The sequence below is a fragment of the Eptatretus burgeri genome, chromosome 9 (assembly GCF_056783735.1).
Source record: "Eptatretus burgeri isolate ZD-2024b chromosome 9, Ebu_testis_v1, whole genome shotgun sequence".
In the NCBI taxonomy this organism is placed as follows: Eukaryota; Metazoa; Chordata; class Myxini; order Myxiniformes; family Myxinidae; genus Eptatretus; species Eptatretus burgeri.
In genome coordinates, this window is record NC_140969.1 from 105,745,641 (window position 1) to 105,769,388 (window position 23,748).

Consider the following 23,748-nt stretch of genomic DNA (forward strand, 5'->3'; position numbering starts at 1 on the left):
GCATTGGTTCCCAACTTATAGTCTGCAGACCACTTGTAGTTCATGACTTACTCCAAGAAAAAAAGATTCTTTCAGGTTGTACATGTTTACTTAATAACAGCAGGTCGTTCAAGTTTTCTCCTTGACTTTCATTATATATATATATATATATATATATATATATATATATATATATATATATATATATATATATATATATATATATATATACACATCGTGGTCTTTATACAATACTCTTCTGCATTTTGTTGGCTTTTGATGCAATTCTAAGCCAAACCATTCAAAGCAGCCATTTTAACAAAAATAGATACAAATATGAACTTTCCGTTCATGTTCAACAACGATGTACATCGCAGCCCCCACAGTGTTGTCACATGCTGAACACTGTACAATCATTTTCTACTTTTGTATTGCATCCCACCTAACTCGTCTTCGTATTTCTGGAGTGTACTTAAAAAAAAAATATCACGACTGGTTCGACTCGGTGATCAGTGAACACACAGTGCATTGCAAAATGGAGAGATTTCTTATACGAGCGAGTGGTAGTGGGTACCAGCCTGGGCCTATGACTGGAAGAGGAATCTCAGCCACCTTCAAAGAAAAGAAAGTCTCCCTGTCAGAAATGTCATCCAGAATATTTAGCATTCGGATTTACATTTACTGAATCAAAGGATGAATCAAAGTGAGTGTGTTATTTGTGAGGAGGTATTGTCAAACGAAGCGCTTAAACCCGTGGAATTTCACCGCCATTTATCTGCAAAGCATCCTGATTGTGAAAAGAAGCCACGTTGAGATTTTTTTCAACAAAAGAAACGGGAACTTTGCCATCAGGAGTTTTCAATGTGGAGAATGACAATTTGACTTATTGTGGTGTGAAAGCATCTTTCCTGATTTCACTGAGGATTGCAAAGTCAAAAAAACCCCACACAGTTGGGGAAGAAGTTGTGATGCCCTGTGTGACGGATGTGTAAATGTTTATTTGGCTCCAAAGCAATAAAAAAAATTTAAAAAAAAACTGGTACATCGACTGGTACATCGATCAAATCTAAACCCCTAGAATAGTGGTTAGGGTTATGGGATAGCAACAGTTCTTTACCTCCATCCAAAACGCTTGCGCAGCACCATCACAGAACAGATACAGTACACTTGATCTTGTCAATTGGTCGAGAGCGATCCCATAGGTGAGATAACAACCAAAGTCTATTGCGCCAGCACAAGGTGGAGCCTTAGTACTATAGACTTTAGGCCACTTGGACCCCCAAATAATCTTCCTGATCTAACATGACGCCAGTCGTCTCCGCCTCTGGGCCTAACAACCACTCCCCTTACAAGGCGTGGGTGTTTACAGGTAACAATCCCTCCTTCAGCGAAGCAGAACTTAAGGCCCAATTAGAAGCATTTCCGCCATTAACCGAATATGTCTTTCAAAAGGAACAAGGAGAGACCGGAACGCCTCACTTCCAGGGACTTGTACGCTTCTGCCACCAGCTATCTCGCATCCAACTTACATCGAGCTTGCCTCTGTTGGATGGGGCCCATCTTGAGCATTGTAAGAATGTTAAGGCTTCTCGCAAGTACTGCTCGAAACAGATAACTCGAATCGATAAATGCTATGCAAAAGGCTCACCTCTAATGTCGCCTTTGGAAGAATGTGTTGATGATATGAATAAACATAAAGGCTTCACAGCAATAAAAGACGATGGTTAATCATCCTATATTGTACATGAGGCATCACAGGTCACTACAACACATGCTTGCTATGAATGCACCAGGAAGAGAAAGTAAAACAATAGCATTAGTTCTATTAGGACCCACAGGAACAGGCCTCTAACAGCTTTCCTCCACTCCAATTATTTCAAATGAAACAGTTTCTCGTCACATTCAAGACATGACACTCGATTATAGAAGAGCAACATGTTCAACGTCTTCAAGGTAAGAGATTCGCCATTCAACTCTGAATCCACAGATGTTGCTGGTTTAGCTTACTTACCTTTTAGGTCATCTCGCTAATAAAGCCGGACCAAATGTTCATCCGTACATCCGTCCGTCAACAATTTTTCTTTCCGATCTTGATGAAACTTAGTATGTGAGTAGAGGTCGATGAGTGTTGCACAACGATATAACTTTTGTCCGGGTTCAAGGTCACGAGGTCACGTAAGTTATAAAAATCACCATTTTCAAAAACTATCTAGTCTGCCATTCTACAAGATATTCGGCAACTGTTTATTGATTATGATATAATAGTAAAAAATATTATCTTGTATCTAACCTGACAGATTTTTGAATTTCCTTCCCGTTTGATCGTCATGTGATCTGGAAGATGGCCAAAAACGCCGATGCGATTCGCAAAGAAGGAAGGAAGGAGAAATGAAATATAAATATTGTTGCGAATTCGCACCCGCCGGCGTGCGATCGGCCGCTCGACTCGAATGGCAGCCGCCTCGCCCACCGGAACGGACAATTCTGTCGTGACCCTCTCGGAACAACGCCAGGAGCTAGTCACGGGTGGGGGTTTAACCCCACCACGACCGTGCCAATTGCCCACTCGCGCAGGATAGGGTTGCTCGCCAAATTCGATCTACCTAAGTCCCTGCACGGATGGTCGACCTCATAGACAGAAGCCACCCTCATAGACAAGGGGGCAGACAGGACTGTAGGCCAATATGCGCGCGTGACCTGAATTAACGGCCAGGTCCGCGAGACCGGGTGGGTCCTACCCGCGTCCTCGTGACGCGTTGGCGGACGAGTCGCAGATGTAGTCGCGTGGCTGTGCCCCGACTCCGCGTTCCTTGGCGGGTTTCGTTGACACGACGTTTGGAGTGGGGTGGGAACGGGCCCCCTTTGTTGCACTATCTCAGCACGGGGGAAAAGGGGGAATTGTTGATGCCCTGGGGGAGGGAGAATGGCTGGCTGGCTTAGGTCCCGCGACGAGCGATCTCCCACCGCGACCTCATCGCCGACCGCCGTCCTTCTCGCCTCGGACCCGAGCTCCCTGGCCTCTTCCCACAACTCTCCTCAGCCGACTGCAGAACCCAACTCGATGCCTTCGCCACCCAACTCCACTCTCCGCCACACTCTGCTGCTGCCACACTCTGCCCTCCCCCCAAAAACGGACTCTTCCACGATTCGCCTTGCGCTCGCCATTGTATCGGCCGGCAGGAGAAAACAATATGCAAATTTCCGGATCAGGACGACCTCGGGGGCGGAGCCACGCTTGCCAATTGGACGGAGGAAAAGTGGGCGTGTACCTCCCCTGATCCTAGAATTTGCATATTTCGATTTCACACGGACGCGCCTGGAGGCGGGACCAAGCCGCTCCGCGCTTGCTAATTGGACGGATCAGAAGTGGGCGTGTAAGCATTCTTGATCCGAATTCTCCCTCGGAAAGGCCGCTATTTGCACTCGCGGCTCGGTGCGTATCTTGAACGAGCCCAAGACAGCCCGACGCTCAGTGTTCACAGGTGGTGCGGGAATGGCCGAAGAAGGAGAGAGGTGAGGGTGGTGGAGGGTTTATCGGTGGTGGTTTGATGGTTATGGCGGTTGAGACGTGGTTGGTTCAAAATAAAGATAGAACAGAAAAACGGCTATCTCAAAGCGTCGCAGCCCGAATGAATCACATAAATTCCCTCTAAACAACGGGTTTGGGGCTAACTACACATGTACTTAGAGTTATCTCACCTACGGGCCCTTCATGGTGTTTTGCGAATTTCCACAGCCGCAACAATATGAAACACATTTTTAGCCTTTTGTATTTATACATTTTCCGCCGAAGGTGCGAAAGTTTCAAAACCCGAAATGTAAACGTCGGCATTTAATTTCAAAATATAATTTCGTGCGCACACGCCAAAATGCCGAGTCATCTTTAACCGAGCTGCGCAGTAATCTTCGGTCATAACTGAACAATGAGAACTTGTGGTATTATAGAGATGACCGTCACCCCCACACGGGGGTAATTTTATTATTTTCTGATTTTTAAATGTTATTGCGAAAAATGGGGGTAAGTTGTTTGTCAGAAAAATAGACACCAAGGTGGTCCGTATACTGTAATAGGTTGAGAAACACTGTTGTAGAGTAAAAAAACCAAAAAGAGTAAAAGAGTCTTAAAAGAACTATTTATGTTCTTCACTGGCAAATACCACCTGTCACTTCGCAAACGGAATACTAAAGGGGGGGGGGTGGAGGAGAAAGCGGGTGAGAGGGGTAGGGGGGCAAGGAGGGTTGGGGGAAGAGAAGACAGGATGAGGTGAGAAGAAGGGAAGGCAGACGTGCGGTAGAGCGTTAATTATGTTTCATACTGTTTCATCAAAATGATTCTGCATAGAATAATAGGAGGAGATGGTAGAGGATTCTTAGTCATTATTAATGATCATGTTCATTCTTACGTCTTTCAAACAGTGTTCATTGTTGATGTTGCAATAAATCGCCAACTGGATTAACAAAGAGAACGACAGTCTTATTTGACCGATGTCACAGATAGCTCTGACAAGCTCTTCCTCAGCAGAGAAGCCTGTGCCGCCCATGACATCATCCTGGATAGCTTCCCCAAGATTGGTATAGACCCGACAGTACAGCAGTCAGACGCAACAGCAGTCTTACAGGAAGACCCCACCATAGCGTGCCATTGCCCTCAGCGTCGTCGTCCCCCACCACCCCCGACAAAGCTGCCGTTCCCCGCAACTGATGCTAATCACCTGCATCTACAACAGTATCTCCTTGAATACTACAAGTCAAGCACATTTAACACCTGTGAGCATCAAACATTGCCTCTAATGGATGGCCCGCCCATGAAACTGATGGTGGATCCTAATGCTGAACCAGTGGCACACCACACACCAGTACCAGTCCCACTACACTGGCGGGATGCGGTCAAAGCTGGGCTTGACCACGATGTACAGTTGGGTGTACTTGAGCCAGTCCCCATTGGTGAACCCGTCACCTGGTGCCATAGAATGGTCTGTCCAAAGAAGAATGGCCAGCCACGCCGCACTGTTGATTTCCAGGCCCTCAACGCCCATGCTACACGGGAAACACATCACACGCCATCACCCTTTCATCAGGCTAGATCGGTTCCGAACGGTAAGAAGAAGACGGTTTTTGATGCATGGAATTGATACCATAGCATGTCCATCTGCAGAAAAGACCAACACCTGACCGCCTTCATCACACCCTGGGGTAGATACCGCTACAAAATAGCCCCTCAAGGGTATATTGCATCTGGCGATGGATATACAAGGTGTTATGACGAGATCGTGTCTGACATCCCCAATAAAACTAAATGCGTTGATGACATCTTGCTATGGTCTGACTCGATGGCAGTTTCTTCCAGGCTGTTCAGTGGCTTGACACCTGTGGACAGAATGGAATCACCCTGAACCCTGACAAGTTTGTGTTTGGTGAAGATATAGTGGAATTTGCTGGGTTCGAAATAACTCCCAATAGTGTCCGTCCTTGCAGGAAATACCTCCGCGCAATCCTCGATTTCCCAACACCCAAGGACATCACAGATGTACGCTCTTGGTTTGGACTTGTCAATCAAGTGTCATACGCTTTCAGTATGGCTGAGAAGATGTTGCCATTCCGGCAACTACTTAAACCCAGTACACCGTTGGCATTGGCTTCTGGATACTGCAGAAACACTGTACCTGCACCAACATAAAGCCCTTCTGTTGTCACACAGGATGGAAAATCACGCTCCTGGGCTGCAGATTCACCCACCCTGCTGAATCATGTTATGCACCAGTTGAGGGTGAGGCCCTTGCAGTTGCTGATGCCCTAGATAAGGCCAGATACTTTGTTCTGGGATGTGAAGACCTCATAATCGCTGTCGACCACAAACCTCTGCTCAAAATCTTTAATGATCAAAGTCTAGAGGATATCTCGAACGCTCGCCTTAGGAACTTAAAGGAGAAGACCCTGCGATACAGGTTTCGGATGGTCCATGTGCCGGGGATTAGACATCGCGCCACAGACTGCATCTCACGCCAACGTACTGGAGAGCCTGTGAAACTGACCCTCACTGATGATATGGCAGCTATTGATTCCATGCCCATCATCCTGACGCATTCCAAAAACCTCCTGGGTGACTTACGTAGATCAGCACCAGAAACCCCCAACAGGTGTGTTCCCACATCTGCTATGTCCTCCCTCGCCTCAAATCTGTAACATGGGACAGGGTTCGAACCGCAACAGCCAGTGACAATAACATGCAGAGCCTTGTTGACCTTATCGAGTCAGGTATCCCTGAATTCCGTCATGAGCTCCCTGGATCCCCACGCGAGTACTTCCAGTTTCGATATAGTCTACATACAGTTGACGGTGTCATACTCTACAAGGATCGTGTCCTTATACCACCGTATCTCAGGGACTAGATGTTAGCCGCTCTGCACACTGCCCATCAAGGGGTCACCTCTATGACTGTGAGAGCAGAGTCCTCCATCTTCTGGCCTGGCATCGCCCCTGTCATTGCGGCCCTTCGTGCTGGGTGCTACCGTTGTAATCGGATTGCACCCTCCAATCCAAGTGCGCCACCCACTCCCCCGACACCTCCAGATTATCCAATCCAATGTATGTGTGCCAACTACTTCCACTACAAAGGATGCAACTACTTGGTGGTGGTCAACCGGTATTCTAACTGGCCGATAGTTGAGAGAGCCTCACATGGTGCAGGTGGACTCATCGCTTGCCTAAGACGTACCTTTGTCACATTTGGTATTCCTGATGAATTAGCTTCCGATGGTGGTCCTGAATTCACAACCGTCGCTACACATCAATTCCTCAAGGACTGGGGTGTACATCATCGACTCTCCTCAGTAGTTTATCCACATAGCAACTGCCGTGCTGAAGTTGGTGTCAACACTGTGAAGTATTCCCCATTACGAGTTACAACGTACGGACTTCTGGAAAGTGATGACACTGTCTTCTAATAATTTCTCGATTTCTTATGCGCATTTATAGATAAACACAATGCCCCAATCCAGTCGTCGTTTACGAGAGCGAAGGAATGGCCTGTGTGGTTGTTTGAAAGTTTATTATTATTTTTGCACGTACGGGCACGTGAGAGCGAAGGAACAGCCTGTGTGGTTGTTTCTGGCACGCGGTTTGAAAGTTTTTTTTGTTTTTTTTTATTGCAACCTGTTACAAGTCTCTTAAATGCTCCATTATTGTCATCATCCTCATCGTCACCAACACAAAATCACTGTCCCATTATTTTATCGATCAAGTTTATTATTATCATCATCATTATTACTAGTGCAGGCCCATACATGCGTGCCCGTACGTGCGTGGCCGTACGTGCAAAAAAAAAATAAACCCGTATCTTGCCAAAAGGTGACCACGTGTGACTTCTTTAAGGTCACACTGAGGTGTACAGAGCTGCTATCCACCAGGAGTGACTCCTTGAGGAATATCTGCCTACGAGAGACTCCGATGAGAATCGTTCTACAGAGTAACCATGAAAAATATGCGTTTGCCTCATAACGTCACCAAATGACGTCATAATGTCTCAAGCTTGACATATCTAGAAAGCACTCATCGAGGTGTTCAATTTGAGGTACTACACGATATGGTTCCTAAAACTTGAAAATTTGACCCTGGGGTCAAATATGTTTGACCTTCGGCGCGAACCATGAAGGTCAAGGCCAATCGCCACCAAAAATTAATCAGCTGAGCGCCAGACCATGAACTATATTCCCATGAAGTTTGAAGACGATCTGATCAAAATTACTCAAAAAATAAGGGTTTCGTCGACTCCCCTGATTTGCGACAAAGTGACCTTGACCTTTGACCTTCAAAATTTTGTGCGCTGAAAGGGACCTCTATAGGCCTCTGATATGCGAAGTTACAAAAATTTCCAATGATAACTGTGCTCTGCAGAATTTTTTATACGTGATTACAAACAAAAAAAAACAAAACAAAAACATACAAGCTGACTAACATATCTTGCAAAACTTCGTTTTGGCAAGATAAAAAAACATTTCAAACCGCGTGTCAGAAACAACAACCACACAGGCCGTTCTTTCGCTCTCGCGTGCCCGTACGTGCGTGCCCGTAGGTGCAAAAAAGAAAAAAAAGAAGTAGAATTGTGACGTCACGATTGACGTCATAGCACCCTATGAACGTGTCCTGTCATTGGTTTGGTAAATAAATGGCCATAACTTGGGAACCACTTGTCCGATTAATATCAAACCTTGAAAAGGCACATACTCAGGACCCCAGCAATATACCTGGCAATTTTCAATTAGATCGGACCAGTGGTTGTCGAGAAACAGCGGTCACAGACACACAGACAGACACACACACACACACAGATTGCTGGAATTATAGACAGAAGATTAAAAGTAAGTTTCACCATCTTAATAACTCAACTTAAAACTAGAAGGGCACTCAGTGAAGCGCATCCCACAGCCACGTATTCCCTGATACATGAGAACATATCACGCCCCGTCCATGTTTGAAATATCATGTTATACATGTAAATATCACGTTATACATTATACATGTAAATATCACGTTATACATGTAAATATCACGTTATACATTATACATGTAAATATCATGTTATACATTATACATGTAAATATCATGTTATACATTATACATGTAAATATCATGTTATACATTATACATGTAAATATCATATTATACATTACACATGTAAATATCATGTTATACATTATACATGTAAATATCACGTTATACATTATACATGTAAATAGCACATTATACATGTAAATATCACATTATACATTATTCATGTAAATATCATGTTATACATTATACATGTAAATATCATGTTATACATTATACATGGAAATATCATGTTATACATGTAAATATCATGTTATACATGTAAATATGTTGTACATGTAAATATCATGTTATACATTATACGTGTAAATATCATGTTATACATTATACATGTAAGTATCATGTTATACATTATGCATGGAATACCATGTTATACATGTAAATATCATGTTATACATTATACATGGAAATATCATGCGCTCGATCGTTTTTGGTCCAAACTCCCAATGATGAAAAATCACTTTATAAATTAAATAAATCTCGTATTCGAAATATATATATATATATATATATATACTAGTAGTAATGCCCGGCGTTGCTCGGGCTAACAATAAAGCCTGGCGTTGCTCGGGCTTTCTTGCAAATTTCCTGAATAGCTGTTAGCGGTTAGGGTTAGTGGTTAGGGTTAGCTGTTAGGGTTAGGGTTAGGGTTAGTGTTAGGGTAGCTAACCCTAACCGTAACCCTAACACTAACCCAAACCCTAACCCTAACCCTAACAACTTGGCGTAGCGGAGGTAAACAGCGCCCGGGGCAAAGTGAAAATTTGCGTCCCCCGTAGGCCTTAAACTTGAGTGGATTTGAATGGAAAATCCCATAAGGGATATCGATTTATCGATTTTTTCGAATATCGGAAGTGTTATGGAAAAAATTTATAGCCAATGACCTAAGTTGGACCAAAAGCCATAATCGTACCGGATTTGAATGGAATCCGTTGGAGTTTGTGAAAATGCATCAAAACGAATTTTGAGGGGCCTCTTAGGGAAGACAATAATATCATTAGTATATGTGCTAAATATTGTTTCATTTCATGCAGTAACAAAAATCTGATGGTGGAACAAAGAAAGGGGTGTGCCGAAATATTAATATATATATATACAATGTCAAGGCTCGTTTAAGAACGAAAAAAGAAATATAACGAAGCAGGAGATGTTTCTTCCTTTGAAGTGCAGCCTTATGGCTGCTGGGTGCATCATTGGTTCGGGACGCAGCTGTCCCACTGATGCAGTGTCCCGACTACCAGTACACTGGTACTCATTTTGTCGACCTTGGAAGGATGACAGGCTAAGTCAACCCCACCTGGTATTGATTCAGCGGCCAACGGGGCTCAAACTCAGGACCCTAGGATCCCAAGTCAGCCACCCTCACCACTAAGCCAACACCAGGCTGAGGCAGGAGATAAGAGGAGCAGCACAGGGAAGCACAAAATAGTGGGGAACGGAGACAAAGAGATGTGTGGAAGGGAGATGGATGGGGCGGGGTACACGGGGTAAACGAGGTCGTACGACAGGGACTTTCAGGAAGGAAAACGGAATTTGAAGGAGGTGGGTTTGGGGTGGATTAACGGGGTAGTAAAGATCAAGATTTTTGATGGTGGAAGATAGGAGATGGTGGTGGACAGCTGTTTTGAAGACCTGGAGGGAGGAGTGGGATTGAAGTGTGGGAGTTTTCCAGAGGTGGGAAAAAAAGAAGAATGAAAGAGTGAAGGTGAGTAGGGATTCTTGATATATTTGTCACTCAGATATTCTTTACTCCAATGGATTAGAGAAACAAGCAGCCCAGACGGTCAAGTCGTGGTTGAAGAAATGCTGCCAGTCAGTTCAAAATATCAACAGAGTAATGCTGAATTTATAAACTACACCCATCGGCATAAACCTACCTGCACCAAACTAAATTACGATTGCTGGACCAGTCCACACCACCCTCCCCAGGAACAACTCATAGACACACAGAAGAGACCTGCAGATACTTTCAGATGACTGCAGTAAAGGGGAGACAACATGAAGCATGCCCTTGATGAACATGCTGCTCCAAATCTTCCACCTTCATATGCTGAAAAGAAAGTCAGAATTTTTGATCACTCGAATAAAACCTGATTTCCAGGTTAAGTCAACAAGGTACGATAAGAAGCAAGGTCGTATGAAGTCCTGACACTTCACGGGACCACACTACGGCACAAGAGTTCAGACTTGTGTGAAATTTCTGGCCAGAGTGGCGTGCACACTGTGCCTGATACACAGGCTGGCACTGCAAGCCTCGATATATCCAATCCAAAGATCCCCTGAAGCTCGTTCGATTTGCCAATAAATCAACTTCAGGAGGCGATGACCAGACCACACGAAAGAGAAAGTCGAAATTGTCTCAAAAATGTAAAATTCGCGACTGTGACCAATACGCAGCTCGTGACAGACTCGTGCAAACTCAGAACAATGTGGAGCCCGAGCAACATAGTGTGTCCACCAGATCGGATAGAATCACGCATAAACCAGAAAGATATGCCCAGGAATAAAATTAAGTCCCTGCCCCCCCTAAAGTAATGAGGAATGTCATCGTCATAGCAACTGAAAACAGTTGTCATACCCGCTTGTCTGAGGCATCCAAACACCTGGTCCAAATTGGTTGTGGCTTGGTCGAATGTTTTTGCGTGCACCAGGACGTCATCCCGGTACACCAGGCATGACAGCCATGGCTTGCCGCCTTGTACACACTCCATCAATCTTTCCAAGGTGGTGGGATGTTACACCAACCAAACGGCATCACAGTGAACTGATGTCGTCCCTTACCTGTGGAAAATGCCGTTTTCTCCTTCCCTGCCTTATCTATCTCCACCTGCCAATAACCACTCTTGAGGTCTAAAGTTGAGAATCAATTTCAGCCTGGAATGGCATCGAGGGTATCGTAAATTCTGGGCAGGGGATAGAAGTCTTTGAGTGTCGCGTTGTTCAGCTGGTGACAGGCCACGCACAAACACGTGGTCCCATCCTTTTTTTTTGAACCAACACAATCAGTGACATCCAAGGACTTCCTGAGGACTGAACGACACCTGCCTCAAGCATCTTTTCCAGCTGCACATCAGCTTTCTCCATCTTGCTCCAGGGGAGCCGTCGGGTTGACCAATAGGTCGGGCCTCATTGGGATGAATGTGATGTTTCACCAGGCCTGTATGCCCAATGTCCTTGGAAGACAAAGAGAAGATGTCCAAATGAGTCAGTTAATTTGTGTAAGCCTCGAAATCTGTGCTACTCTGATTTACCATCTCACAAATGGGATCAGGCCAATTCTTGAAAGTTTCTGGAGACTCCCTCTGGGATCGGGCCTGCTGCATGGTTTTGTCTCTCACTTCTGCATTGTTTACAACTGGGGTGCACCTTTGTGCCACGTCCCGACTCCAGCATCGACGTCATGCCCACGTTTGATTTTTTCATCAAAATTATCACAACCACAAATTAATCAGTTCATTCCGTCCAATGATAACGGAATAATGATGACAATATTAACATGGCTCTGGTGGCATGGGCTCGAGCGATGCACACTCCCCGCGAGGCTGTCTCGCCTGGGTTCGAATCCCGATCCACCGATCATCGCGGTGTTTCTCGGCCAGGGTGATTCATCGATGTGTGCCGTTTCTCTGATGGATGTTAAACTGCCGTCGCCTCCGCAAGAATTAGTTGGTGGACTTTAAAGACCCCACGGTGTTCTTTGCGAAGAGTCGGCAAGCTATCGCCGGCCTTCTGAACAAATGACAAAGTCCTACTCTAACTACCACTGGGAAGGCAATGGCAAACCACCTGTCACGACCCGTAGGTACACGTTTGTTCGAACAGTTTAAAAGGGAACGTGAAGAACCTCCAACGATGTTCGGGACACAAACAGCGGATGACGTCATCTGTCGGTGCGTAAACAGCGGATGACGTCAGCTGTCGGTGCACGTGCTTTCCAACCGAAGCTGCCATCCGGCTCCCGACGTCGTGTCACGTGCTCCTCACCCTGACAAAGAGCCTTTTGTTCATGTGAGATGGTTTTCCTTCTTTCACGTTCACCTATGAGGTGCACGTCATGGTACAGATTTGAAAGCTTCATCGTTTTGCGGTTTAGCTCATAAAAATAGGAAAGGCAAGATCATGTGGATTTTTCTATTTAATGATCATTCCGCCATCACTATAATTGAGTGAGCAGGGAGAAGAAGAAAAAAAATTCCGTTCAGGGGATGTTCAAGCGGGAAATGCAACGGCGATGTTGTTGGCGGTGTATATAAATGTCCATGTCAGCTGGGATGGTGATTTCGTCCCGCTCTGACTATATCTGTGGCGAATACAAATTTTTTTTATTTCCACACGAAAGACCTCTTGGCCCATGTATTTGTTTGAGAGGGACGAGAAACACGGTTTATTTAAATTGATGCTGGAAGGTGCTTGTTGTTTTGCCTTTACAGTGAGAGTACATTTACTGTACAGTACACACTGTATTTACTGTTGTTTGGGCCGAGACTGAAGGGTTACTTTGAATATCGGATTCCCAAGTGACCCGCACTCGCTGTTTCCATCTCTTTGTGTTGAAGTCGTCGCTCAGCGGAGCATGCTGCTCACGGCAATCAATCGTGAGTCCAGTTTTGTTTTCCTTATCGGAACCTTTAATCCACACACCGAATCTCGGTTAAAAAAGGCCGATGTAGGAATTGTAGCACAAGTGGTGGGAGAGACAAATGATAATGGTAATAACTGCTGTTTGGGGGGCAGAAGGGGGAGTCTATGGGGGTCATCACCAGGGTGGATGGAGGGTCTGAAAGTGGTGCAATTATTTTTTACAGAACCGTTTCCACGGTAACCACTGAAATTTACTAAATTCGTTCTAACTCTTATAACTTTCCTATTGTATAAGCTAAAAACACAATTCTGGTGATGAATGAAAGGTCTGGCCGTCTTCCACACAACTGTGTCGTTATGACGATTGTGAAGCTAATTTGCATATAATGACGTCACAAACATGGAAAAATAATCTTTCTGTTTTTTTATTTTATATATTTGCTGTGCAATTTCTGGTGCATCTTTGCAGCTCATTGTCGTTCCATTTACGAGTAAATATATCGAGATTATCAAAAATGTACGTGATATGGGGTGTAGGGTCTGGAAAATATTGTTGAGCCTTCGTTTTCATGGTAATGTTTACAGCGATTTTGATGTCGCCGAGCCGCACCAGTTTTGATGTCTCTGGGCATCGCCAAGCCACACCGGTTTTGATGTCTCTGGGCCTCGCCAAGCCACACCAGTTTTGATGTCTCTGGGCCTCGCCGAGCCTCGCCGATTTTGATGTCTCTGGGCCTCGCCGAGCCTCGCCGATTTTGATGTCTCTGGGCCTCGCCAAGCCACACCAGTTTTGATGTCTCTGGGCCTCGCCGAGCCTCGCCGATTTTGATGTCTCTGGGCCTCGCCAAGCCACACCAGTTTTGATGTCTCTGGGCCTTACCGATCCTCGCCGATTTTGATGTCGCCGAGCCTCGCCGATTTTGATGTCGCCGAGCCGCGCCGATTTTGATGTCTCTGGGCCTCGCCAAGTCACACCAGTTTTGATGTCTCTGGGCCTCGCCGAGCCACACCAGTTTTGATGTCTCTGGGCCTCGCCGAGCCACACCGGTTTTGATGTCTCTGGGCCTCGCCGAGCCACACCAGTTTTGATGTCTCTGGGCCTCGCCGAGCCACACCGGTTTTGATGTCTCTGGGCCTCGCCGAGCCACACCGGTTTTGATGTCTGTGGGCCTCGCCGAGCCGCACCGGTTTTGATGTCTGTGGGCCTCGCCGAGCCGCACCAGTTTTGATGTCTCTGGGCCTCGCCGAGCCACACCGGTTTTGATGTCTCTGGGCCTCACCGAGCCACACCGTTTTTGATGTCTCTGGGCCTCGCTGAGACACACCGGTTTTGATGTCTCTGGGCCTCGCCGAGCCTCGCCTGGTTTGATGTCGCCGAGCCACGCCAATTTTGATGTCTCCGAGCCACACCGGTTTTGATGTCGCCGAGCCACGCCAGGTGTGATGTCGCCGAGCCACAACAATTTTGATGTCGCTGAGCCACGCCGGGTTTGATGTCGCCGAGCCACGCCGGTTTTGATGTCGCCAAGCCGCGCCGGTTTTGATGTCACCGAGCCACACCGGTTTTGATGTCGCCAAGCCGCACCAGTTTTGATGTCAATTTCTCATTTTTTTTGTGCACTTTTTCACAAACAATTCGTGCCGAACTAAATCAAGTGATACTTTATTTCCACAGTGCAGTAAAGACACTAGTGCTACCATGGCCTCAGTTTCTGAGCTGATATCAAGACTGTCTTCAAGATGCCCTAGACCAGGGGTCAGCAACCTGCGGCTCTTTAAGGACTTGGGTGTGGCTCCGAAGCCCCATCGACAAAATCCCTCTTTTTCTCATTATAAATTTATTTTCAGAAAAATCTTTGTGTCATGAAAGTTTTCAGGGTGTCGTGAAAGTATAAAATAATACTTGAGAACGTTGACAGTGATAAACAGGAAAATACATCCGATTACCGGCGGATTCTGCGAGCAAGACTTGCACGTTGTGCTCCGCACACAGCCTGCTCTCCATTGTGCGGTTATTTTCGCCATCTTGTCGGCAATATTATTGCTTTAACCTATTTCACAGCCTCAGTTTACCATTCGAACCCCCCTTATGAAAAGTTAGCGACTCCCTGATCCTCACTGAGCAGGTAAACGAAAATCCTGTGATTAACGACTTGTATGTCGATAACAAATGAGATGTTGTTTTGATAACTCCCTCTTCAATAGAGGGTGCACCTGCATCTGACGTCACCACGTTTGCTGTCCGCCATCTTAGAGTACCAACAAACAAAACATAACGACACATGCACTGCATCATTGTATTTACATTTGTTAAAACAGGAGTTAAAATGCTAAATTTTTGCTCATTATTTTGATTTTAACTTGGAGGCTTGACTTGCGAGTTATGAGGGATGTTCAAGAGGGGTTCGGAATGAGATTGTCATGTCCAAGAAACGGTGTGTGTGTGTGTGTGTGTGTGTGTGTGTGTGTGTGTGTGTGTGTGTGTGTGTGTGTGTGTGTGTGTGTGTGTGTGTGTGTGTGTGTGTGTGTACACACACAGAGATTTCACTTCATGGTGGACATCACCTCACTTTTAAATGGCCTTAACAGAAAGCTGCAAGGAGAGGAAACACAGCTCGCTTGCTTTTAGAAGAGGTGCTATCATTTCAGTGAAAACTAGCATTGTTTGTGAGAGACATGGAGAGAGGTTTGCCGGCTCATTTCCCATCACTGAAACAATTCAAACAGGAGACAAACTATGAACTTGACACCGAGAACCTAAAAAATGTGATACTGGCAATGCAAGAAGCCTTCACAGGGCGATTTCAGGAATTCAGAAAGGAAAATGCAACTTTATCATTTGTGTTGAAACCCCTTGAAGCAGACACTTCTGCCTCAACTTTTCAGCATTTACAGGAGCAGACCGAGCAGAACTCGAACTTGAACTGGCCGATTTGCAGGACAAGGACATGTGGAGTTGTACATTCATAGGCTTGGTGACCAAACTCGAAAATCTAGAAAGGCACAGATCTACCCTGGAACTTCAACACAGATGGACTGAAATGCATGATCTTAAAAAAACAAGACCAAATTGTGTTTGATCTTTGGAATTCTTTACCGGAAACCTACAGTAACATGAAGAGATATGAATTTGGCATTCTCTCCCTCTTCGGATTGACTTCCCTTTGTGAGCAAGTGTTTTAAACTCTGAATTTCATAAAAAGCACATTGAGAAACCAATTGAATGAGGAGAGTTTAAAGTCCTTGAAAATGAAAACAACAGCATACTGTCCATATATATATATACACACACACACATTTAGTTTTTGGCCCCATCTCTCAATGGTGAAGAATCACTTTGAAAACTTGAAAAATTCTGTTATCTGGATGTGGATTTGGATCTTCACCAAAACGGAATAACTTAGTCCTTGTAACTTACCCAACCTGTCCATCAAGTTTCTGCAGAATCCGTCCATAACTTTTTGAGATATCGTGCTATATATATCGTTGTAGCCCTATCTCTCAATGGTGAAGAATCACTTTAAAATTCCCGTAGCCGGATCCGGATCTGTATCTTCAACAAAATCGAATCGGTTTGTCATTGTCACACACCGAACCAGTCCACAAAATTTCATCCGGATCCGTCCACCCCTTTTTGAGATATCCTGCACACAGACAGACAGACAGCCAAACAGACACACAGGGGTGAAAACATAACCTCCTTCCATCGTTCGTGCTCCGTCGTCCTGGGCGAGCGGTTCGCGCCCCGCCGTCCCGGGCGAGCGGTTCGCGCCCCGTCGTCCCGGGCGAGCGATGCGCGCTCTGTCGTCCCGGGTTGTTCACTCACAGCGTCTGAAACTATATAGCTTAAAAGCGTGCAACATGTGGCATTGCAGATAATGATCATGTAAAGAATAAGTCAAGAAAGTCTCATTCATTGCAGGTGAAGTTATAAGCTTTTGATCAGTTTGATAGCGTTCGGCGCAGCAATGATATTCAAAGAGAAGGAACTTCTTGATTCTATGGTGAGAACCATTCGTGACAATCATGCTAAAATTTGTAAGAGCACTCGGACAACGAATCTTCATGTTACCACAACTGCATGATCTCGGCCTAATGCGATTGAGAAAATGGAGAAGTTGCTGACTACGTGGACATTGCATCAGAACCAACAGAACATGCCCTTGTCTGGAATGGTCGTTTAAGAGGAGGCGAGGAGTTTGTATGGCGATGTAACCAAAGATACCAGTCATCCAATGCCTTTTGCTGCTAGTCATGGATGGTTTGAGCTCTTCATGAGTCGCCATGCACACGCCATGCACAATCTCAAGTTGACTGGGGAAGCTGCTGCTGCAGATCATGCTGCTGTCAAGCAGTTTCCAGCTGTCTTCATATGTGATTGCGGATGGAGGTTACACACCAAGCCAGGTGCTTAACCTCAATGAAACTGGACTTTGTTGGAAACTCATGCCCAGCTGCACTTTCATGTCCATCATCTTCATCTCCATCAATTCTAACTGAGGCAGTGATTCAGTTCAGATGTTTTACGGAGATTGAAGTCAACGAAGCAAGGCAACAGATTGTGGACATGGCCCTGTAAGTGGGATTTGAGGAGGTCGACGAAGATTATGTTGAGGATTTGCTTCTCTTGCATAGGGAGGAGCTGAGCAATGAAGATCTTCTGACTCTGAAGGAGGAGCGCATCAGAGAGGAATCAGAATCAAGTCCTGAGGAGGTTGTGCCTGTTAAAATTCTCACAACAAAGGTCATGGCTAAAGGTTTCAAATTTGTCGATGAAGCCATGGCCGTCCTTGATGAACACGATCCCGACTGCATGAGAAGTTCCAATAAACCCGACTGCATCTCCCTCTGCACCTTAGAATTTCTAAGAGAAGTTCCAAGGTGCCGAGGGAGATTGAGAATGTCCTGAAATGTTACAAGGTCTACAAACAGGAAATGAAGACAGCCACTTGTGTCTCCATTATGAAGTTCTTCAAAAAAATCCCAAGCGAATCAGCCTCCATTTCATCTTCTGAGCCTTCCACATCAACTGGACAGCCTGCCATACCTGAATAAGCTTGCCACACCTGAATAATCCTGCCGCAAGCAATATGTACTGTATCCAACCCCAATCATGTCAACACTTATGAAAAAGTAATGCATTTTAATGTTTTTATTTGTTATATGTTTTATTTATGCATTGTTTGCTTTTTTTTGAAGTTTTTATGTAGGTCTTCAACATAAAAGGTTGAAATCTTCCCAATTTGGAACATAACACCTATTTTTACATGTTAAATATTGCCCCGATAACAGCATTTCACGGGAATGCATCCCCAATGTTATTTATACAAGGCTCACCTGTATTGAGGATGTGAGGTTGCCAGGAGAAAGATTTCTGAAGATGGTGACGCCAAGCATATTTATGAAGCAGGACTGCTGAAGTTGAGAGCTGGACATCGGAAAAGTAGGAGAGAGGAAGGGTAGTTGTATTGACCTTGAGGGATATAAGGAGGGTTTGAAGACCAGGTTGCCCGAGCCCCATTGGAAGATGACATTGAGCTCACGGTTGATGGAGGCAACAGTTGAGAGGTGATTGACTTCAAGGGACTGGAGGAGGTGTACTGGGATTTATAATTGGTGGAAGGTGGAGTCTTCAGCAAAGGGATGGGCAGTGTTGTTACTTGCTGTTAGATTATTGATGAAAAGAAGAAAGAGGGAAGGTGAGGTGACAGCACCTTGAGGGACACCAGAATGAATGTGGTGGGGTCAGAGATGGTCGCATCAATACAGGTAGATATAGATCTCCCATCGAGGAAGCTGGGAAATCAGAAGATGAGCAGAGGCTGAATATCATATGTTGGGGCTTAACTTGGAGCCCTCATGCCATACTCTATCAACGGTTTTTCTCATGTCCAGCGCAACAGCTCTATTTTCTCTGAAGTGCATGAAAGCTAAAGAAAATTTGTTGGCAACGTAGACCAGGATGTCACCAGTGGACCTGGCTTTGTGGAAGCCATATTAGTTTTCATTGAGGAAAGAGCAGGATTTGAGGTGGGATAAAAGTTATTTATTGATGAGAGACTCCATGACTTTGGAGATGTTGGAGGACAAGGCAATTGGACGGTAATTGGATGTTGCCCTTCTTCGGCATGGCAGACATAGGCATGCTTCCAAGAGATTGGATAAATACCAGTACAGTAGGAGAAGTTGAAAAGCTCAAATAGTGCGAGAAAGTTTGGGAGTGCAGCGTTTGAGGACAACTGCAGGAATGTCAACCTGGACGATTGACTGTTGGTGACAAGAGAGAGCCGGGTCTGGTGAAGGAGAGCCTCCCCACACCCCTCGTTCCTCCCCACACCCCTCGTTCCTCCCCACACCCCTCGTTCCTCCCCACACCCCTCGTTCCTCCCCACACCCCTCGTTCCTCCCCACTCCTCGTCTCCCTATATTTTGTCCTTCAACCCTGCTGTTGGTGTTTCATCTCCTCCCCCCTCATTACTGTTCCTTTTGTTCTGTTGCATCCTTATTCATTCGGTGTTCTAGCTCTTTGATGAGCGTTGACTTTGTATACAAAATAAAAGGTTGTTGTGGGCATATTACTGAGAACGTGCTAATTGGTTCTGAAAAAGAGTGCAATTTAATTACTGTATTTAAAAAAGCAAAAATAATTGGGTGTCTTTTGATTGTTTCATGGTAACAGTTTTTTTGTTTGGTCATTGTTTGCTAAGGGGCTCATACGGCTGGTACATCACCCTTTGTGATTAATTGATGAAGGTGCTTCTGGTATATGCTATTTTTAAACGTCTAATGTTAGTTTTATTATAGAACTGGCAGCATGGCCTTGAGTTATGCAAAATCACCTCAAAGCTGTCTAGCCTGGGTTCAAATCCTGACTCGGCTATAAACTGTCGTCCTGGTGTTTCACAGGCAGGGCGATTCATCAATGTGTATGCCGTCCCTCGTATGGACGTTAAACAGGTGTCCCGTCTACCGGCTGAGTTGGTGGATGTTACAGATCCCACGGTGTCCTTTGCAAAGAGTCGGTGAGCTATCACCGGCACTAAACAAATTTCGAATTCCTTTATTAACCTCCAGGGGGCACTGCATTTGTGGCACAGCCAAGTCCTCAACCAATGATGCTGCCCCGCAGCCTTGTTCTGCACATGAAAAAAGAAGAAGAAGTAGTAGTAGTTTTATTACCCCATAATCATCAATTGTGTAGTTTTTTTTTTCACCTTTTATGGAACTTACATTCCAGATAAGGTACCGTCATCGAGCACCGTCAGTCCGGCCATCTCCTTCTTCGACTTCTCCGGCCAAACCGCTGGGCCGATCTGGCTGAAAATTTGCAGCAACGTTCCTCTCCTGACTGCTAACAGGAATTGCAAAGTTCGTTCCGGTCACATGACTTTAAGTATGTCAAAATAACTGGCTTAGTAAATTTCTTCAAAAATCTTCTCCAGACCCACCAGTGAGAATGCTACCAAGTTTGGGTTACAACATTAGGCCAGGGAAGAGATGTTAATTTGCGGAGGCCATGCCGATCACATGACCTGAAGTGTGTCAAAATGGCGGTCCCGCAAATTCCTTCCAAATTCTTCTTCTCGAGACCCACCTGTCAAAATTCTACTAAATTTGGGTTACAGCATTAGGTCAGGGCCCAGATAAGCTACAGGTCCAGTGGTCCTATTTTTTCAATGAAAATTATTTCCAAAGCCCTGAAAGGGGAGGCGGTGTCCGATTGCATCAATTGCTTCATCACACCCACAGATATTAACCAGTTTACAAACGTTGGAAATGATCTTACAAGTCGGGTTTTCAATCCAACGCACGATATGATCTCGACGTTGACATGTGACTTTGCATTTGTGAGAATTGTCTTCTATGTCACCATGTGTGCTTTAGGTTTTGACAGCTCTGTTTGTGTTCTAAAATGTCATTCTCTCTTTCTTTTTCCAGTGGCAAAGAGTAAATCCAAGTAAGTATGATTTTATTTATATTTATTTATCTGTTTGACATCTTTTAAGTGCTGCGATTGTAACTTGGGAAGGAATCGGCCTACTCAGCGTGCAACCACTCCCTTCACCATGCTTTGATAAGGTTCAACAAAGTTGCTATACTTGATGGTCATTGCTTGTTGCAACTTCGAACATTGCAACCTAGGTCATAAAATATCGTCAAGGAGAATTTTATTTATATACAGGGGGCTGCCAAAGTAGGTATACAATAAAGAAAAACAAAACGTGCGCACAAAACTTATTTTATTGATTATACAAGCAAATCATTAATAACATACCAAGAATAAACATATTAATTCCTCAAATGTTCAAACTGTTTGCCCCTGGCATTCACACACTCGACTAGTTATAATACTGGTAATACTGGTATAATCCTTACTGTATACCTACTTTTGCAGCCCCCTGTATATAATATATATATTTTTTAAACTGTCCGGGTTCAGGAGATTGTCCGGTATAAAAATCAAGCACAGCTTCAGGCCAGGCACCCGAAGGGAAGATAAATAACTCATTGTTTAGATCTCACTGATGGAGAGATGAAGGGGGAGGAGGTCGGAGGGGTGGCCAGGGGCCTCGGCCCAGGCTAACCTCCCTCACTACAACACAGATTCACTATATGTCTGCACATAAACCTTTTTCCCCATACCCCTTTTAATGTCATGCTTTCTTCTGCTTGATGTGTGATGTGGGAGCCAACCCCACTCCCCCTCTCTCCTCCTTCCCCCCCCCCCGTCACACCCCTGGATCGCATCCAGTATTTTTCAGCCTTTAGATTAGATTTAGAGTACATATTTGTCATGTTGCTCGTTTGCAGCTGTATTACTGGTGCGATCTCATGAGGCCTTTTACTAAAAGTGGATCTGTTAAGGATTTTAGATCCAAAGATATTCCAAGTTCCAAAGGTTCAGACTTTGATGTATTTCATTCTCAAAACTATTCCATCAAATCTTGTGTTTTATTTTCAATGCCAGAGTATGTTTCTCTCAAGGCAAGATGGGATAAGGCTTTTAAAAAATCTTTATTTCCCTTCTATTAGAAGTTTATGGACTGTATTAGAAATGTCTCCTGCCAAGTACAGCAGGCACCCTTTTGTTTGTAATGCTATCGATTTTCCTCAGGGCAATTTTGGTGCAGATGGTAAGTGGGGCAGGAACTGGTTACTCCTTCAATGTGAGACGCCCCCGCTTACGTGACAAGTTGGTGATGCGTAAACATGATCCCTTTGGTGAGATCCTTTCTCTCAATCCTTCCCCCTTGCCCCTGCCTTCCCAACTGCCCAAATCCTCTTGCTTCCACAGCAGCTGATTCTTTGCACTCTTTACACTTCCACAGCACAATTTTCTTCTCACCTCACCAGCATGTACCTCATTACTCAGTCGGCTACTCATGTTCTTATCTACCCTGATTCACCCTACTCAACCCAAACCTCTTACTTGCAAGTTACTGTTTCCTCCCCGCCTCCTTTCCTATTTGTTGATTGCCACAACAATATGAGCTGTGTCCGTGATTGCCACAACAATACCACCACCTCAAGGCAATTGCACACGGTGTTCCACACCAGTAGAGGAATGAGCGGGATCACAAGTATAGATGACAGGCAGCCCACAGAGCACCGAAAACAGCAACTGCATGCCCATCCCCACTCAACCACCATAAGAGCCAGAGCGCTCCATATCGAGGTTGAGGCAAGTGAAGGGCAGGTCCACAGCCGCAGGGACCGGTAGCGCGCCTGACGCCTGCATGCCCGAGATCTAGGTGTGCACCAGCACGACAAGGGCACACCCAAAGGAGTGCAAGAAAATGCCGCACAAAGCCACCCACAACAGTGGTCACAAGAAGGCTTCAAAAATGCACACAACGGCAACTGCAGCATCGCAAGTCAGCAAAACGAGAATGAGCACCTGCTTCACGCAGAGTCCAGCCCAAGGGGAAGCTGTGAAAAGCTCGTAGATCTGCAGCAAAGCCCCAGAATGGGAGCCGGCTGTACCATGGACTCAGTTCCACCTCCACCATGGACTCAGTCGAGCTGTTAGGGAACAGCAGGAGAAAGTGGAAAAACCAACTGCAGGGCAGAGGAAGAAAGTAGATGCAGATGTACAAACAAGGGATGCAGGCAATGATGAGGGGCAAGAGAGAATGTAAAGGGTGGACAATATAGATACATTAGCAAATTTGTGTTTGACCAGTTTGTGATGTTCGTCAAGGTCTGAGGAGAGGGAAAAGGCTGCTGCCTGTCTGTCAGAAGGATGAGAGATGTCGCAGTAGAGAGTAGTCATCAGCAAAGAGATAAAGAGGATTTTCCAGATGATGAGATCATTGATTAAGATGAGGAATAATATGGTGCTGAGAACACTCCCATGGGGTACTCCAACCTTGACAGGGAGAGGAGATGAAAGGGCTCCGTTGAGAGCCACATGTCTCTGAGAGTGGAGGAAGTCAGCAATCCAAGAGTGGAGTTCTCTTTGGATTCCATAGGCAGACAGTTCAGAGAGCAAGGCAGGATGTCAGACTGTATCAAAAGCTCAAGATATGTCCAGAGAGACTGCCCTGATCTCATGTCTGACATTGAGAGCCCCATCCATTG

The 23,748-nt window shown here is 45.2% G+C and overlaps 1 protein-coding gene across 2 annotated transcripts in view; it reads left to right on the forward strand.

Annotated features, from left to right (window-relative positions):
• Positions 1 to 230: 230 nt before the first annotated feature.
• The window catches only part of MRPL33 (mitochondrial ribosomal protein L33), a 39,302-nt gene continuing 15,784 nt past the window's right edge, over positions 231 to 23,748 (forward strand). The window contains exons 1-4 of one of the 2 annotated variants that reach the window (XM_085896530.1): positions 231 to 1,549; positions 13,017 to 13,181; positions 21,106 to 21,124; positions 22,283 to 22,389. Coding sequence is in view for 1 of the 2 variants with exons in the window: in XM_085896531.1 (XP_085752657.1) it covers positions 13,160 to 13,181; positions 21,106 to 21,124; positions 22,283 to 22,389 (148 nt within the window). In the remaining variant the exon portion in view is untranslated. Of the gene's footprint in view, positions 1,550 to 12,449; positions 12,595 to 13,016; positions 13,182 to 21,105; positions 21,125 to 22,282; positions 22,390 to 23,748 lie in introns of those variants that run through there. The other variant, XM_085896531.1, reaches the window with a different exon arrangement.